Raw genomic sequence first — 19,595 nt, 5'->3', positions numbered from 1 at the left:
GGAAGCTAGGTCCTCAAGAATGACCGCCCTGTGACCAGGTGTGCCTGGAACGGCTGCTGCCCACCCAGGAACCCTGGCCCCACTCCTGCATAGCAGCACATGGCTGCCCAGAATAAGGACTACATTTCCCAGCCTCCCTTGAAGCTGGGTGGCCATGTGACTCCGTTCTGGCCAATGGGGTGTGAGCTCAGTGTCCTGTGCACCTTGGAGGGGACAGTGTGGATGTTCCATGCAAGATATAAGCAACTCCTTTGCACCGCTATGAGCTTCTTATTGTGGCAAACGATATGGAGTTAACCCTCTGGAGCGTGCAATTCGGCAGCAGGGGTGACATCCACAGTGTCGTGTGACCATCAGCACAATCTATTTCAAACCCATTTCCAGTGCCCCAAACAGAATCCCAGTACCAGTCCCAGGGACTCTCTGCCCTCCCCTGCACAGCCCTGGGAACCTCTGCTCTCCTTTCTCCTCTTCTAGGTATTTCACTTGAATGGAGTCAGACAGGACTTGTCCTTTTGTGTCTGGCTTCTGTCACTCAGCACCACGTCCCCGGGGTTCATCCACGTTACAGCCTGTATCAGACCTTAAAACCGATGTTATTTTAGGTCTTGTCAATCTGCCTCCTTCCTAATACACCAGGTGCTGTGGACTGAGTTTTGTGCCCCCTGAAATTTTTATGTGAAGCCCTACCACTGCAATGTGACTATATTTGGTGAGAGCACTTATAGGAGGTCCTTATGGATAAATGAGGTCATAAAAGTGGGGTCCCCATCCAGCAGGACTGGTGTCCTTATAAGAAGGGGAAGAGAGCTCTCCGTATACACAGAGGACATGCCACGTGAGGACACAGAGATGGTGCTGCCTGCCCCCAGGGAGAGAGGCCAGAGCCGACCCCACAGGCACCCTGACCTCAAACACTGCAGACTCCAGACCTGGGAGAGACCACGTCTCGTGTAAGGCCTGTGTCTGCGAGATTTTGTCACATGTCTAAGACACCAGGGACGGAGCAGGACAAGGATGCCAGGAGTGGGTTAGGCTGAGGAAGGTGCTGTGTTTCCTCAGTTGTGAAGCAGGCACACAGGCTCCTGTGCTGCCCTGAGGGCCAGTGAAGATGGGACACGGAGGCCTCAGCGTGACCAGTGGCATCCTGCTCGTCTGACCAGCTCGGGGAGGCCAGTTCACGGTCGGGGCACTGACGAGTTAACTTTGGGGGTTGCTGGCAACCCTGGAGAGACCTACTCATCCAAGCCCCACTGTCACGGCCCCGCCTTTGGCGGCCCCACTCAGGTCAGCTTGCAGAGGGTGGCCGGGCAGTGGTGGGGCCGTGACGGCAGTGGAGCAGCCGAGATTCCAGGTGTGCTCGGGCCCTGTGCTGTGCGCACTTGCCTCCCGCCTCATTTAACCCCGACTCCCCAGGAGGCGGGCCGGGCAGAGGCACGGATGGAGACAGGTGCTCGGTTCTCCACGTACTGGTAGGGACGCCGGCTGATGCTGTGCTGATCGGCAGTAAGTAGTCTAACTGCCACTCCTGGGAATAGTCATGATTGTTGAGGGGAAAGAGGAAATGAAAATCAAAACCAAAACAGAAAATGATCCTGTCCTACAGACAGAGAAACCAGCTCAGCAAGGAGAGGCAACACTGCCAAGGTGGCCACTGGCCAGAGGCCAGCTCTGCACCTCGTGTGCAGGATTCTGTGCTCACAGGGGTTGGCGGGAGGGGCTGTTGTTGATGGAGGTCCCCACCTCTTGCCGAATACACACCAGCAAGACTTTGAAGCAGGAAGACCAGGGCCATGACGAGGCTGGAGACATGAGCCACGGCTCTTTCTAGCCCCGGAGTGCCACCCCCTGACCCCCGAGGGAAATGGTGGCACACGGCCCTTGTCCACAGTGGGCCACGGGAGCCCGCGTAGCCACGCCCTTCGGGTGCTTGGCAACAAACAGCAGCTTGTCTGCAGTGACAATGTTTTCCTGGAGCCAAACCAGGGCAGGGATTTATTTTGAGTCCTTGTTGGGAGGTGCCAGGTGACCAGTCCATGTGTGCGGTCACCCTTCCACAAGAAGACGGTGGACTGGTGACCAGAACCTGAAGGACAGTGTCTGTGGGCAGCGAGAGGACCAGAGTCTGGCAGGAGAATCCTTCTGATTCCTGAGTTAGTGTTTAGGTAGCCTCTTGTGAGCTCCCACCACCCTGAAGATCCCAAGGTGGAAATATAATTCCTGAGGGTTTCCTGGAGGCAGGGACATGCTGAGCATTCTCCCGGTCCATCCCAACTGCCCCCAAGAGTGGGTCTATTCTCACACCTGACATACTGACAGGGAAACCAAGGCTCAGTGAAAGCTCACGTGAGAGCCCACCACGGCTGGCCTGACCCTACAGCCCCTAACCCTTACTACTCAGACATGTTTCTCTTTATTAGCGAGGCCCCCTCCTTCCCTTTCTCACTCCTTTACCTACTGGGTGCTGAGAAGGAAACAGTCCTAACTTCAGGGAACTCATAACCCAACAAACAGACAAAAACTGCACCGCCAGACAGACGCCAACACAGAGGGGAAGAGAAAGTGCTTTGGGATCACAGAAAGGGAGCAGCTGATCCCTGCCTCAATCAGGGATGAGTTTGGAAAGGTATATCTGAACTGGGTCTTAAGGGGTGCACAGGAGTTGGCTGGTGGAGCTGAGGCGTTCCGAGCACAGGGAACAACGTGTGCAAAGAAGAGGCTGCCCAGAGGGTGTTGGGGTGGGTGTGTGGGACAGAGGGCCAGAACACAAGGGCAGCCGTCCAGCCGGGGATCTGGACTTTATCCTGAGGCCTGGAAGCACTGGGACAGAGCATAACAGACTGCTGACCCTACGGCTGCAGATGCGCCCGTCTATCCACTGCAGAGATGTACGCAGTCTCTCACCAGCCCCTCACCGGTGGGTGGCAGCACTGAGACCTGAGACTCACAGCTGGAACTCTACTGCCTACACCGTCCCTCCCCCGAGCCCAGAAGCCCAGGGCAGGGCTAGGAGCTCAAGGGAGAGAAGCCAGAGAAGCCAAGGTGGGATGGGAGAGCGGCCAGCATTCCTGACACGGCAAGGTCCTGGAAGCCCAGTGGCAGCTGAGGTTCGGGGAGGGGTCAGGGTCCTGGGCAGCTTCAGTCTCTTCCCCGAGGGACCCCAGCCGGGGAGGGCTCTGCAGTAACCCCTCTGGAAGATGAGCTCACCGGGGCCTCAGGGCTGGAGGGACTGGGTCTCCCTGGTGACAGCTAGAGTCGAGTCAGTTCTGTCCCCAGCAGGGCCCTCCTGCTCCCCCAGGACAGCACTGTGGCCGAGGGCTCCGAGTCAGGCAGGTCAGTGCAGACAGCTGCACAGCCCTGCTGGGGAGGAGGTCCCTCCCTTGGTGCCCGCCAAACCCAGCCCAGAGCTCTCCCGGGCACCACCCCGGGGAGGCCCACCCTAGAGCACGGGGCAGCTCTGCTTTCCGGGGCAGGTGCCTCCAACCAACACACAGAGCCCACAGGGGAGAGACACGAACATTCACTAAAACCCAAGCTGCCGACAGATCTCCCAAGAAGATGCCCAGATGGCCAAGAAGCGCAGGGAAAGATGCTCGAAATGTCAATTGAAACCACAAGGAGGGACTTCCCTGGTGGTCCAGTGGCTAAGACTCCATGCTTCCAATTGCAAGGGGCCAGGGTTCAATCCCTGGTCAGGGAACTAGATCCCACGTGCTGCAACTGAAGATCCTGCATGCCACAACTAAGGTCTGGCAGAGTCAAATAAAATAAATATTAAGAAAAAACTACCATGCAAGGAAATTCACTCCACACCCACGGGGGTGGCTAAAATCAGAGACGCACGGGAACAAGTCAGGGAGGATGCTGAGACACGGGACCCAGTGCTGACAGGGAAGTCAGAGGAGCAGACTGTGGGAAACAGCGGGGCAGCACCTCTGAACGTTAAACCCGGAGTCGCCATTCGGCCCAGCAATTCCTCTCCCAGGTACCCACCCAGGGGAACGGAAAATGGACACCCACCCGAAGATTCCTACACGAACGCTCACAGCGGCACTATTCATAACAGACAGAAGCAGAGACCACCCAGCTGCTCATCAGCTGGGGAGGGGATCGACAACACAAGACCCATGCGCACGGCGGGCTGTCACTCAGGTGGAGAGGGATGAAGCTCAGACACAGGCTGCAGCGGGGCTGAACGCTGACAGCATGACAACACTGCACTTAACGAAGAAGCCAGACAAGCCGCACCACATACTGTCCTGAACAGGCAAACAGAAAGAATTAGATCTGTGGCTGCCAGGGGCTCGGGGAGGCTGCTAAGGGGTACAGGTTTCTTTTGGGGTGGTGGAAATGTTCTGAAAGCAGCAAGGACAGCTGCACCACTCTGAACACTCTAGAGACCACTGAGTCGTGCCCTTTAAAGAGTGACCTGATGGTATGTGAATGTGTCTTCATGGGAAGAAGCGCGGCTGAGGCACCTCTAACCTTCCACATGGACGGGAGAACATGATCTGAGAGTGCTCCCTTCTGGAGCTGGACAGAGGTTTGCTTGCCCAGTGCCCCTCATCAGGGACCTTCCCTCCTCCACTGCACTCCTGATGGGGTGTCAGGATGTCCATCCTCTGACCACACCCCTCACATCTCAGGTGGGCACATGACCCAGTGTGGCCAATCAGCAAATTCCATCATCAAGGGCAATTAGCAGGCAGGTGACTCCTGCAAAGCCAAGCTGAGCCTTTCCAGACCATAACTATACGGGCCCAGGAGAAAACCATCTCGCCTCCCCGCCAGGACCGAGAACTCTAAGGAGTATGTGAATGCAGACCTGGTGGCCTTTCCCACCGCATGCAGAGAACCTGCTGGAGAGTGGAATCAACACACAGAGGAAAGCAGAACCAAGAAAGGGAGAGAATGACAGAGCCCTGACATTATCGGAATCCCTGGATCCAGCTGTGCCTGAAGCCAACCCAGAGACTGGGAGCCAACACAGGGCCTCTCTGCCTGAGCTACTTTGAATGATGATGCTACTGCTTGCAACAGAGTCCTGATTAATGGAACCAAGTCACATTCTACAAGACTTTAGGTTTAGAGAAAACTTCAAGTGGTCACAATGACTCTTCAAGATCCCCCAAAGTATATACACTGAGCGGCTCTACTGCGCAGAATATATAGGTCTTTAAACAGCAGACACCAGTAAGTTCAGAGGCGCTTACACACCGGATGTTCTGTTCTTCCCAGCTTCTGTTTCTCCTTCCTGCCTTGTCGCTGGTTAAGGCTGAATCCATAACTTGTTTGGCCTGTGTCATGCAGCATGTGGGATCTTAGTTCCCCAAGCAGGGATCAAATCTGGGTCTCCCTGCAACGGAAGCATGAGGTCTTAACCACTGGACCACCAGGGAATTTCCAAATCTGTAACTTCAGTGCTCACACGGTTTATGACACCTCCGGATACCAGACAGGCTGGGAGAAGATGACCCCTCCGCCCTGGCAGAGCCTATAAGTGGATCTTTCGAGAGGCAGAGGGGAGCCTGGGGCAGAGTCTGGGGTGGCAGCGGGGGTAGGTGGGGGTGCTGTTGGCAGACAAAGCCTGAAGCTCATATTGGAGCAGAGGCTGGGCATTGTGAGAACAGGGTGGTCAGCAAGCAGTGACCGAGGAAACCCCTTCTATCTCCCCAAGCCATCTGCAAGCTGCACCCCTCAAACACACACCCCTTAAATGAGGATAAGGCAGCTTCTTATGGAAGATATTCAAGGTTAGAAAAAGCACGGGAAAGCTAAAGTGGCCCCTCAGAGCTTGGGACACGAAGACCCAGAGCACATAAGACCCTGAGACCCAAAGACACTTTGTAGGGAAGCAGGGAGCTCCCCAAGAGAGTAGTAAGTTTTGTTCCAAGCCCTCCGGAGGCCAGCCTAACTCCGAGGCAGGAGCTGTGATCACAGGAGTTAAAGTGAGGCAGTGGAAGAAGGCATTCACATCTGCAGGAGCCGTGGCCGTGCAGCAGCCGTGCAGAGTGCAGACCCCAAGCTCACATCCACTGGGGATCTCAGAGTGGGGCCTTCTTTGGAACAGGGTCTTTGCAGATGTAATAAGGTGACACTGGATGGTGGCGGCCCTAAGTCCAATGACATGTCCTCATAAGAAGGAAGGACAGACACCAGCAGAGGTTGGACGGATGTGGCCACCCCACAAGGATGCCTGGACACCCAGGAACTGGCAGAGACAGGAAGGACTGCTCCCCCACCCACTAGAGAATCCAGAGAGACGGTAATGCTGCCCACAGCCTGATGGTGGGCTTCTGGCTCCAGGACTGTGAGAGAACATTCCCGTTGTTTAAGCCCACCCCATTTGTGGCACTTTGATATGGCAGCCCCAGGACACTCACACAAAGGATCAGGAATGTTCCCCCAGAGGACTAATGGTCTAGCGTGGCCGGACCCACACTGTGTGCAATAAGCACAGTGATCCTTTTATCCAGGATCACCCACGAGGGCCGTAGCAGTCAGTGATGCCAAACAACGCTTTTCAACAATCCCCCATCCCCAAAAGGAGGTGATTTAAAATAATCATTATTCTTGCTTATGCATCCAGGTGTCCCCAAGTGTCCCTCTCCCCCACCCCCAGGGATGGGGGCTCCCAGGGCGTGTTGTCACGGCGACGGCAGAAGTACAAGGAGAGTGAGCAGAAACACAGAGAGCTTCCCAGGGCCTCAGCCTGGGACGGGGCCCTCCATCACTCCAGGCTGGTCCCTCGGACCAGGCAAAGCCCGTGGCCGAGCCTCCAGGGGGCGGACCACAGTCACAGGGCCAAGGGCCTGGGGGTGAGGAACAAACATGCAATCTACACACATGCCTGGCTGTTCCAGGCTGCACTGAAGCGAACTTTGGTTTGATGAAACTCCTCAGTTTAAACTCAAATTAAACTCGGATCTGACGAGTGTGGATATGGTCGTTTCCACATCTAGGGAGGTAGGCACTCGGGTGGGGAGACTGAGGCTCCGTGGCTGCCCAGGGGTAAAGGGGTCAAGGGCAGGGGAGTCTCCTCTACACCCCCTCACCCCTCTTGCCTGCTCTAACACTTCACAGGGAAGGCAGCTGCGGTCCTGTCTTTCCCGGTGACATGTCACTCTTCACAAAGACCCCACTGGGCACATCACCTCTTCAACCCATTTCAGAGGGTTGAAATTGGAGACCCAGGGAGTTTCTGTCCCTTGCCTGAGGCCACAGACCTACTAACAGCAGATCAGTTTACTATTTCCCTCAACGACGGGAAAGAAACAGGCTCGGGCAGTAACAGGAGGGCTTGGGTTTAGATTAGGATGAAAAATCCCTGCGCCACCAAGTCTGGGGACAGGTCACCAAGGCCACGAGGGAGGCCCGTCCTCCAGGCCGTGGAAAAGGCCACAGCTTCTCTGTGAAGGGGCGAGTTCAACAGCCCCCCAGCCCAGAACCCTGGGCCAGGGCTCTCCTGGACACGGCCAACACAGGGCCCAGGTCACCCCAGGCGCCTTCTGATGCCAGGTGGGAAAGCTGCCCGTGGGTGAGTCAGAGCTCCGCGCGTCTGTCTGACAAGTGGCCCAGAGCAAAGTGGGCAGCGATCCTAATCCCATCTGACAGCCTGAATCCCCGACCCCACGCGCAAGGACCGGAGGTGACAGAGGTGTGGGCACAGGCTGGCACCCCAAGCCGACACCCTCCAGCCCCGGGAAGCGGCTCACAGACGCGACACGCAGGCCCAAGGCCAAGTGCTCCTGGGTCTCTGGGGTGGAGCCAGGTCTGGGGGCTCCGTGGCCTTGCACCCCCAGGAGCCCTCAGGCTGACCCCTGACCCGGGCATTTCCAGGACCTGGCACCCCACTCCCCAGCCTCTTCTTCTCCTTCCTTTTTTTTTTAATGTTGGGAGGCCAGAGCCGGAACAGATGGCTGTCGCCCACCAGAAGGCCTCTCCTGGCGTGTGGCCGGCCCTCCCCCGGAGGCAGGAAGCCGCACGTACTCCTCACCGAGAGTCCATCTCCGCAGGGCCTGGAAGCACGGCTGCAGAGCAGGTCTCCTGCCGGGGGCGGGAAGGGGCCGGGCCTGCCCCCTCTAGAAGGGGGACACCAGGTGACACAGCCCACCCAGTGCCAGAGCTGGGGGCTCATGGGCTCCCTACGGAGCTGCAGCAACCCAGAACAGCACACATTTATTATTCTACGGTTCCAGAAGTCAGAAGTCCAGAACGAATCTGTCTTACAGGCTGAACTGGGGCTGGTTCCCGATGGAGGCTCCAGGGAGATCCATCTCCTCCCCTCTTCCAGCGTCTGGAGGCACCAGCACCCCCTGGCTTGTGGCCACGTCTTCCTGACCTCCACTTGCAACATCACTTACTCTGCCCTCTCGCCTCCCTCCAACAAAGACCCTTGTGATGACACTGGGCACCCACCCAGGCAATCCTGAGTAGCGCCGAATGTAATCACATCCGCCAAGTCCCTTTTCCCAAGGAAGGTCACACATCTGCAGGTTCCAGGGATGGTTAGGATGTAGGCTTCTTGGTCGGGGGCAGGGGGCTGTTACTGGCTGACTGCAGGGAGAAACGCCTCAACGACAGAGCAGTCACTCAAGGCCGCCCCACCGCCTCCTCTTGCAGCCCTCCCTCCCAGCCAAGGTAAGGTGATGGAGCCTGGCGCCAGGCAATGAGGCAGCACCTTGCACACGTCACTCAGCCATGCACACTTGCTCTAGGGGGTCGTGGTGGGAAAGACCTGTGCCAGCCGCGGAGCCAGGCAGACAAGAACAGTCTTAGCTGCCTTGTAAGACTGCAGGATGGGATGCAGACTTGGACCAGGCTTCCCAGGCGGCGCTAATGGTAAAGAACCGCCTGCCAATGCAGGAGACATAAGAGATGAGGGGCCGATCCCTGGGTTGGGAAGATCCCCTGGGGGAGGGCGTGGCAACCCACTCCAGTATTCTTGCCTGGAGATTCCCATGGACAGAGGAGTCTGGTGGGCTACAGTCCCTGGGGTGGCAAAGAATCAGACACGACTGAAGAGACTTAGCACACACGTAACAGCTGGACGGTGGTGCACCCGTAACACAGATCATGACGCAGATGCCAGGGCAAAACCCTGACAAGGAAAGAGGTCTCTGACATAAGTGATGGGAAAAGGGAACCAAGCTACAGAACAAGTCGACAGTACAATTCCTTCACCGTGACCCAGGATCCTGTAGGTGTGATATGGTTATCTGCGCACATGTGGAAAAAACTGTGATTTCCTCTAAGGAGACGGAGAGCCCACGTGGGACACGGCTGCTCAATACTGTCTGCCTTATCGTGTGAGTGCTCCATTACTCAGCTGTGTCCAGCTCTTTACAACCCCAGGGACTGTAGCCCACCAGGCTCCTCCGTCCCTGGGATTCTCCCAGCAAGAACACTGGAGTGGGCTGCCATTTCCTTCTCCAGGGGATCGTCCCGACCCTGGGATTGAACCCTCATCCCTTGCATTGGCAGGCAGATTCTTTACCACTAGTGTCACCTGCGAAGCCATCCCCCTTATTGCTTTAGTATTTTCATAAGGATGTATTATACTTTAACAAGAAATGATATGAACATATTTTAAACCCATAATAAACCACAACCCCCACTCTGATTTCAGGTCCTTAAATATTTTGTTTTCTTTAGGATGGAAAGATGCCCCAGTGAGACAGCCCCAGGCAGTCTCCCCTGCAGATAATGCGCCCTCCCTGTCTTGACCCACATGGGGCTCATGCACTGTCCCCCTGCCCCCAGGGCTCTGGGGATGACCTGCTGAAGACACGTAACTGACAGGAGCAGAGAAGCCACAGCAGGGCTTCCCTGGTGGCTCAGTGGTAAAGAATCCACCTGAGGAAGCAGGAGACATGGGTTCGATCCCTGGTCCAGGGAGATCACACATGTCGTGGAGCAACTAAGCCTGTGAGCCACAACTATTGAGCCTGCGATCTAGAGCCCAGGAGCCACAACTCCTGAAGCCCGTACGCCCTAGAACCTGTTCTCTGCAACAAGAGAAACCACCGCAATGAGAAGCCTGCACACCGCAACTAGAGAGCAGCCCCTGCTCACGGCAACTAGAGAGAAGCCCGCACAGCAAAAAAAAAGAAAGAGAGAGAGAAGCCGCAGCAGAAAGCTTAAAGCAAACAGGTATCCCCGGGGCCCAGACAGACACCAGCCCAGGATCGACATAAAAAGGTGACTGGGGAGGTAGGCGCCTGTCCCTGAGCAGACCTCACCGAGGTTTCACGCGTGAAGCCCTCCTGTCCAGGGGCAGGGCTGGATTTCGAGAGCACTTCACGGAAGGCAGCCAGCACCCCTCTATTCACAGAGCCCCCAGTCTGGGTCCAGGTCTGAAGGGGCTGAGAGCAGGTGCAGGGCAGCAGGCAGCGCCGAGATGTGAGTTCTAGTCCTGCCTGGGCCACCGCCTGACTCTGAGACTGGCTCCGCCCTGCCGGCACGGGGGCCTGACTCTCAGCCAGGCTGCCCTCGGAGCCCGCTTTCCCACCTCCCTGGCGGGGACCACCCCCGTCCTTCAGAAGGGCCGGCCGGCCTGGCGCGAGGATGTGGTGTGCAGCCCCCCACGGGTGCAGGAGGGAGGAATGGCTGCCCCCTGCCAGGAACTTGTCATCTTCCACCTAAACGTCAGGTCAAGGTCCCTCCTAGCTCCACCTGCCCACAACTGCTCACTCAGCAAAGCATCAGGAGACAGAGGTATCAGCTGATGGGCAGCACGCGGGCCTGTGGCCATAGCCCTGCCGACCACCACGACCACCGGCAGCCTTGGCGCACCTCCTGCCCCCACACCCCTGCCCCGTGGGGACCCTGCAGCCTGGAACCGTGAGGCCGCCCTGCCCACACCTCCTCCCCTCTCAACCCCGAGCACAGCAGTCACTCCCAGGAAGCAGAGCTGGCCCCATGCTCCAGGCTGCGGGTTTAGCGCCAGAGGGCAGCCTGGCCAAGAAGAGGCGGCGGGGACAGGAGTGACTGTTCCACCCTCCAGCCCCTCCCTCTCTGGCCCCTGCAGGGTCTCGGGGTGAGGACAGCGAGCTGTTACATTCATCAGATTCAGGCTCTGGTGTAACCCCTACAATCCAGGACCTTGGGGGAAATTTACCTCTCCTCCCCCATGGAGCCAGCTGACCCACCAGGCCCCACAGGACTGACCACGTCTCCGGGAGGTCGGGCCAGGGACGACCAAGCCCGCGGGAACTTGCAGTTCTACCCTGTGGGCTTTGCCGAGGACGCTGCCCCGCTGGACTGCGGCGGGTCCGTCTCTCGCCCTGGAGAGTCTGCGGGCACCCAGGAGCAAGAGGGGACCTGTGATCCTCCTGGGATGAACGATGTGGCTGTGGCTCCTGGGGAACCTGGCCCAGCCCCACGGTAGCCACGGCCTTGATTCCAGGTCACAGAACCGAAGGAGGTGGCCAGGCCCCTGACGATGAGGAGGGGCGGGGCTGAGCATCTTCATTCATTCGTTCAGAACCAGCTTCTGTGCAGACAAGACATTGCTGAGAAGTCCCCAGCGTAGGCCGGCGGGGCCTCTGAGCCCGCCTATCTCTGCAGACTGACTGGCCTGGCACACCTTTCCCTCAGCCCCGGCTCCACGTTACCTGACTGGGCAGGAAGCTCCTCCACCTCTCACCTCGGCCGCAGGCATGTCTGCTCCCCCCATGGGGGCCCAGCCAGCACCAGCATGCCAGGGGCTCCCCAGGAATGCAGGTTCTCAAGCCCCACCCGGATCTGCTGAGGCAGAAGCTCTGGGGGTGGGGGGCATCTGCATTTTACACACGTCCTGAGGGGGCTGGGGCAGGGCTCTGGAGCCCAGGTGGCACCCCTGTCGAGGAGCTTGGCATCTCTGGGCGGGCTGCCTGTGTGTCCCTGGTGATGCCAGCCTGCATGACGGGTAGCGATGATGGGGACCAGCCTGCAGACCCGGTGCTCAGGAGGAACCTGAGCTCCCCATCTCAGCCATGTGGCCCGGCCCTGGCCCTAGAACCAGGGTGGGTGCGGTTCACCCTGAAACAGAGGGAGCAGGACCCCGTCTGGGACCCGAAGCTCCGTGCCGCCCCCCTCCCCAGGAAGGCCCGTGCCCGTCCTCACGGCAGCCGCCCTCAGGGAGGTCCCTGCACTGGGAGAGAGGGCACATACACACAACCGTTTCTGGCTGGCTCGGCTCAGCGACTGCGCCCTCCTAGGCCTGAGGACACGGCTTGCTGACGCCAGGCCGGCTGCTGGCTGTGACAGTGACCACAGCCCGCCTGGGGCCAGGCACTCCGTGGCCCCACGCGGCTGCTGCGGCTGCCTTCACGCTCCGGTGGAGGGCGGGCCTCGGGGCTCCGGGGCGTCCACTGGCTTCGCTCTCCAGGACGGCAGCCTCTGGCTTCTCTCTTTTTTTTTTAAATCTAAGCCCATTGAGAAAACGCAGGCAAGTGCAGCTCCTGCCGCAGCCTGGAATGGAGGCTCGTCCTCACCGTGTCTGGGGACCGAGGACACTGTCCCCTCCCACCTCTGACGGTGGCCTAGGGCACTACGAGGTTGCCAGGCTGAGACCACGTCAGGGTGTGCATTCACACCCACCTCCCTGCAAGGCCGGGGCACGAGGGGAGGGGCCGACCTGGTTCAGGGGTCACCTGGGAGGGTAGCCAGGCCCCACACTTGCCGAGGGCACTGCATGCTGCTCCATGCCATCTGTCCACAAGGACCCGGCCCACAGAGGGTGAGCGCCCTCCCCAGGCTGCTCAGCAGTGGTGGGCCAGGCTGGACGTTCAGCGAGCCAGCACGCAATACACGGAGCCACCCTCAGGCCTTTGCAGCAGGCAGGCAGCTACACGGGGATCCAGGTAGGGGTCCTCGGGGAGCTGGCTCTGAGCTCCGCCCACACCACCACCTCCATGTACTCCTTCTTAGAGACCAGCAGCCCCAGGTTCTGGGGTATGTCAGAAAACTGCCCCGCATCCCATGTCCCCAGTCCCAAGAGGTTCACTTGAGTGACAGACTTTCAAATAAAATCAGAACTTCCCTGGTGGTCCAAAGGCTAAGACGCCACACTTCCAACGCAGGGGGCCCGGTTCAATCCCTGGTCAGGGAACTAGAGCCCACATAGGCCACAACTAAGAGTTCGCGCACCACAACTAAAGATCCTGCAGCCGCAACAAAGACTGAAGATCCCGTTACTACCGCCAAGACCCGGCGCAGCGGATAAATAAATATTAGCAAAAATAAGATAGCCAATTCCGGGGAATGCTGTCCATGAAACCTTTGTGCTTCTGCCTCACAAGCCCCTAAATCTCTGACGACACTGACCCCCTGCCCTGTAGAGTGCCTCGTATCCACTAAGGTCAACAAGACAAACAAACACAAAAGGTAAAAAATAGATGAACTATTGGAAGGAAAGAAAAATGCCCAACGCCAGCAGGGTCTCTGGGTGATGCACGAGACCCGCCTTAGGCTGCTCCCTGCCTTCATGTTCCATCATCCAGTTTTTCTATGTGGAGCAAGGGTTATATATTCATAAAGGAAAAAATAACTAGGGAACCAAATTCGATTGTAAAACACCAGAGGAGCACTGATAAACGCTGCTCCTATTTATCGTTGAACACTTCTGGGGGAACTGGCAGGGGTGAACAGAGCAGGGCTGGACCCCGACATTCAGGCAGTAATTCCTTTTTCCCCTTGGCTTCTTGGAATGGGTTTTGTTCCCCTCTAAGACCTTGGATGTGAGTGGCAGATATCCTGCCAACAAACCAGAGCCACCTTTTTTTGTTCTTCCAATATGGATGGAAGGTCGCTGAAAACCAGAACCAAATGGGCTAAAGTTTTATTAGCAATGAGGTTGGGAAGGCCTGAGCCGTAACTGAGCTGGGTGTCTCCCTGGAATAATCCCAGGCCTGCCCTGGCCGGGAATTCAGAATCATCCAGAAAGACTCAGTGTCTATCCTCCTGGACACCTCCTGTCTGGGCAGCCTGAGGCATCTAAAGGGCCCCAGACTCCTGTCCCAGGCCCCATGACCCTCGGGGCTGACCCCAGGGCCCTACCCTGACCCAGGAAAGTACACAGATGGCAGGAAGCTCTCGACACACTCAAGTCGGGAATGGTTTCCTGAGAATCCAGGAGCGTGGCCACCTGGGGGCCCTGGTTTTCAACTGGGTGGCTCCCTTCAACCTGGGGCTGGCAGTTCCTGCTGTCCACGGCCTCCCACAGCAGTGCGGGGCAGAGCCAGGCTCACACACTTTCATCTGCACTTCCCGGGAGGACCCAGGGACCCCTTCTACCAGTTCTGAAGTTCTCACCCTTGCACCAATACAAAGCCACCTCAGTAGCCAACACAGCGCCCGCCTACAGTCAACTCTGGACCCTGCTTAGGGTCTGGAGGCTGCTGAACCCACACAGTGAGCCCCGTGTCCCATGAACAGCTGATGGCCGACAGCACCAAGTTGTGAGTGACTCCTGGGCGAGCGCCCACAGCCCAGCCCTGTTCACTTGGTGCCATCTCCAGGGCCTGTGGAGAATCTGCCTCAGGCTGGGGTGGCCGGGACAGCTACCCCCAGCCTCCCACATCCCTGCAGCACCCAGCACTCCATGCCCACCTGGGAATGAGGCCGTGGAGGCACACACCTTCCTCTCAGCCAGCAGCTGTGCTATGCATCCTAAGAGAATGGCCAACATTGTTCTCCATCAAACACCAGCATATAAAACAAGGAAGAGAGGGGAAGGGAGGTTTGCTCCATTTGAGGGGAGGTTGTAAGACCCAGGGCCTCCTCAGATCAACCATCTCCTCGCACCACCTCTGAGGAACCCCAGGGTTCCACAGGGCATAGTTTGAGAAACACACACGTAGGCATCGAACCAGGCAGCACAACCAACCAGACCAGGTCCAGCGACCCAGAACCGCCCTGTGCCCCACCCCCCATCACGTCGCCCCTCACCCGCCTACCTGGAGGCCGCGATCTCCGCCTTCTGCTTGGCTATGGTGGCCGCCCGCTCGGCCGCCTCCACGGCCCGGTCCACCTTCTCGCGGATCTTGCTGGCGCGCAGCGGGATGAGGTTCTTGCGCTTGCCGCTCACGAGGATGTTCTGCTTGTACTTGCCCTCCTCCTTCGTGCCGTCGGGGAAGGTCATGCAGCCGTAGCCATGCCGCCGGTTGCCCGCCCACTCGCCCTCGTACTTGAGCCCGTCCGAGCGCTGGCTCACGCCGAAGCCCGAGCGCTTGTCGCTCTTCCACTCGCCCACGTACGTCTCGGTGGTGGTGGCGTCGATGTCGTCCTCGATGGCCGACAGCTCGGCCTCGCCCTCGCCCAGGCTGATGGTGGAGTGGATGTCGCTGGCCGTGGAGCTGACCGAGCTCATGCCGGCCTCGCTGCGGAAGGAGCTCTGCTTGCTGCGCTGGCTGGCCAGGCTGCTCTTGGACTCCGACTTGCGCAGCTTCAGCCCGCTCAGCAGCGAGCGCCGGAACAGCCCCTTCTTCTTGCTCTTGAGGATCTCAGAGTCGCTGTGCGCCACCAGCACGAAGCCTCCGCGGGACACGGCCGGGCTGCCGGCCACGGCAGGGGAGGCGTCGGGGTGGAGCGCTGCGCCATTGGTGTGCTCGCTGCGCAGGGAGTTGATGGAGGTCCTCAGGGGCGAGCGGATGACCGCCGCCATGCCGTAGGGGACACTCTGCCGCACGCCGTAGCCCTGGCGCATGCCGCCGACCCACTGGCCCTGGTAGGTCCCTGCGGAGACAAACGAGAGGGTGAGGCTTGCGGGCGGGAGGGGTGACACGGCCGCCACGGTTCACCCCGTCCTGGGGCAACTCGGCCAGGTTTACATCGAGGCAGTCAGACTGTCAGCCCCCAGGTGGTGTGACGATTTCTATCAGGGGTGGTCATTTTTTTGAGTGCTGTCTAAAGTATACCATTCTTTTTTTTTAATTTATTTTTAAAATGTGTTTATTTTTTATTAAAGGATAATTGCTATGGATGTGAGAGTTGGACTGTGAAGAAAGCTGAGCGCCGAAGAATTGATGCTTTTGAACTGTGGTGTTGGAGAAGACTCTTGAGAGTCCCTTGGACTGCAAGGAGATCCAACCAGTCCATTCTGAAGGAGACCAGCCCTGGGATTTCTTTGCAAGAACTGATGCTGAGGCTGAAACTCCAGTACTTTGGCCACCTCACGTGAAGAGTTGACTCATTGGAAAAGACTGTGATGCTGGGAGGGATTGGGAGCAGGAGGAGAAGGGGACGACAGAGGATGAAATGGCTGGATGGCACCACCAACTCGATGGATGTGAGTCTGGGTGAACTCTGGGAGTTGGTGATGCACAGGGAGGCCTGGCGTGCTGCAATTCATGGGGTCACAAAGAGTCGGACACGACTGAGCGACTGAACTGAACTGAACTGAATTCCTTTACAGAATTTTGGTGTTTTCTGTCAAAACTCAACATGAATCACCCATAGGTATACATATGTCCCCTTTCTTTTGATCCTCCTTCTCATCTCCCTCCCCATCTTACCCTTCTAGGTTGATACAGAGCCCCGTTTGAATTTCCTGAGCCTTACAGCTATTTCTCCGTTGGCTATCTATTTTACATATGGTAAAGTAATTTTCCATGTTACTCACAGGTGGTCATTTTTAAAGACCCTTCCCTCCTGTTTCTCGAAGCTGAATTCTGCTCCCTTAGGGCTTGGGGTGAGGGAGAGAGGAGTAAGAGTCCGATGCCGTCAGGAGTGAACCGCAGAGCTCCTCAGGCACATGGGCACAAGGGTGTGGGAGAGACAAAGAAGCACACCCTAGGTGAGTGGCTCCACACTGGCCTCGTGGGGCCCATGAGTGACAGATATAAGGACACAGAGCCAGGCTGTGTACTACAGACTGAGTACTGACGAGACAGTCTTGGAAGGTAGTGAGTTCTCCATTGCTGGAGGCATCCAAGAAGAGTTGGGAAGACCACCACACCTGAAGGCCATGAGAACTGGCAGACCTGATGTCTCCAAAAGAATCCAAAGTGATAGAACAGTCTTATGGACTCTGTGGGAGAGGGAGAGGGTGGGAAGATTTGGAAGAATGGCATTGAAACATGTAAAATATCATGTATGAAACGAGTCGCCAGTCCAGGTTCGATGCACGATACTAGATGCTTGGGGCTAGTGCACTGGGACGACCCAGAGGGATGGTATGGGGAGGGAGGAGGGAGGAGGGTTCAGGATGGGGAACACATGTATACCTGTGGCGGATTCATTTTGATATTTGGCAAAACTAATACAATTTGTAAAGTTTAAAAAAAAAAAAAAAAAAGAATCCAAAGTGGAGACTCACTCGTACCTGCACGAGCCCAGCAGCATTACTCACTAAAGCCAGAGAAGATGTGGTCCATTCAACAATGAAACATTGTTCATGCAGCCTTCAAGAGGAAGGCCATCCTGCCATTTGCTACAACATGGATGAACCCTGAGGATACCATGTTCGGTGAAATAAACATGTCACAAGGGACACTCGCTATTTGATTCCTCTCACAGGAGATATCCAGGAGTCAAACCAGACAGCCTGAAAGTAGATGGTGGGGCCGGGGCTGGGGCAGGGAATGGGCAATTATTGCTTATTGGGTACAGAGTTACTGTTTGGGGGGACGGTAGTCCTGAAAGCAGACAGAGGTGATGGCTGTGTGACGCTGTAAGAGTGACTGACGCCACTGAACTGTGCACTTAGAAATGGTTCAAGTGGCGAGTTTTATGTTATCTATATATCTTACCACAATCAAGCTAAAACATCACAGCACTGGGCTCATATTCTTGCTCTGCTTATTGGCTGTGTGACTCTTAACAGGACGAGTCTCCATTTCTCCTGCATTAGGTAGTTATGCAAATTAAATGACACTCCACACACAGCAGGGCGGGGCTCTCCATCCTTTCTTCCATCCTCCCACCCCCCCAATATCAACAGCTTTTCCTGCCTCGGGCCACAGCTGCCCATGCTGGGGCAGAGAGCCAGGACTCGCACCCTGGGTTGTGAGAGGGACGCTGGACTAGCCTCTCGGTCCTGGATGGCTCCTCCCCTCCTGGGTGGGTGGCTGTGTGAAGCTGGCCCTTTAAGGCCAGACCCTTCCACCAGACAGCAGCCTTCCTGTGGCCAGTTCAAGCTGGGAGCCAGCAGCTGTTGCAGGGATCTCTCACTCCCAGCTTCCTGCCACTTCCACTTGTGGGTTGGGGACAGATAAAACACAGGGCCCCGAGTTAAATCTGAATTCCACATGGACAAATAATTTTTAGGGAATGTTACATGGGACATACTTAGGCCAGAAATGATCAGACTGATGACCTGAAATTCAGGGTTAACTAAATGTCCCACGTGTTTATTTGCTGAATCCAGTCGCCCCCGCTGGGGTCTCCCAAGATGTCACCCCAGGTTTCTCTGGCAGCCCTCCACAAAGCTGAGGATGCCCTTGCATGAAGAGACTCAGCCCACCTCCCCACCAACACCCCTGCACCCCCTCAAGGCAGGCTGAACATATAGCTGAGGACACATGGGGGCTGCACACCCAGCCTTGTGGAGGAGGTGGGTATGGGGGTAGAGGGAGGAATTAGGAGGGGGACAGACACGGGATCGAGTTCCCAGCTCCATTCTTTCTGCATCTGTGACCTTGGGAATGTCTGCTTTAAGTTCCCATGCCTCAGTTTCCTCACCTGTAAAACAGGGAAGATGGCTGTGCGATTAAATGCGGTAATCCACGTAAAGTGTGGAAAGGTTGTTAACGCTCAGTAATCAGCAACTATTGTTCATCACCGTCATTAAAACCTTAGGGATACGTAAAACTGAATCCCTTTGCTGTACACTTGAACCTGTCACAAGACTGTAAATCAACTATACTCCAATATAAAACAAAAAGTTTACAAAATGAAAGAAAAGTTGGTTAAGGAAGAAAACCTCAGGGATAAACAGCACTTTACCTGGCAGGTGAGGAAACTGAGGCTCAAAGAGGGACAGGATTCAACCCCAGGGTTCGCATCCTCCCCCTGCCAGGGCTCTGCACGCAGTGAGGTCCTGCCTACCCTCGTCCAGAGGGCACCAGGCTGGAAGCCACACCTGGCATCCTGTGAGGTGCGGGCCACTTCCATCCCTGAGAAAATGATTGCCCACACTCCCTCCCTCAGATAAAAGGGTAATAACAGGGAGGCGTCGGGGAGTGGGCCTCCCTGTGTCTATCTTGGAGTCTGAACGACGTCCCCACAGGCTGGAGGGCGTGGTTCCACCTTCCAGACGTGGACGCGGAGTCCATCGCATACACGGAGGCAAAGGCAAGCTGCAGCTTGCTCTGAGCATCGGCGCAGGCAAAGCAAGGGTCCCAGGTAGGGATTCGAGCCTCCCTCCCACTCTGAGCTCCTGAGTCCTGCTGCCCTGGCTTTCCACAAGCCACGCAGCTCTGCAGAGGTGAGTCTGTTTTCACATCAGCGAAAAAGCTGCTCGGCATACTATGCCTGAATTCCATGATTCCAGGGGTCCCTGGACAGGTGAGCTGAGGCTGGAGAGGGTCAGAGATGTGTCCAGAGGGTGTGCCCAGACAGGAGCAAATGCTAAAGAGAAGGCTCCGCACAGCCAGCCTCCGCTTTAAAATACA

The 19,595-nt window shown here is 56.9% G+C and overlaps 1 protein-coding gene across 1 annotated transcript in view; it reads right to left on the bottom strand.

Moving 5' to 3' along the window:
* The window catches only part of JPH3 (junctophilin 3), a 76,653-nt gene that overhangs the window by 29,546 nt on the left and 27,512 nt on the right, over nt 1-19,595 (bottom strand). The window contains exon 2 of the mRNA XM_019980308.2: nt 14,940-15,717. Within this exon, the coding sequence (XP_019835867.2) occupies nt 14,940-15,717 (778 nt within the window). The remainder of the gene's footprint in view (nt 1-14,939; nt 15,718-19,595) is intronic.

The sequence above is a fragment of the Bos indicus genome, chromosome 18 (genome assembly GCF_029378745.1).
Source record: "Bos indicus isolate NIAB-ARS_2022 breed Sahiwal x Tharparkar chromosome 18, NIAB-ARS_B.indTharparkar_mat_pri_1.0, whole genome shotgun sequence".
Taxonomy (NCBI): domain Eukaryota; kingdom Metazoa; phylum Chordata; class Mammalia; order Artiodactyla; family Bovidae; genus Bos; species Bos indicus.
The sequence above is the reverse complement of the archived record's forward strand: the minus strand, read 5'-3'. Positions and strand labels throughout refer to the sequence as shown.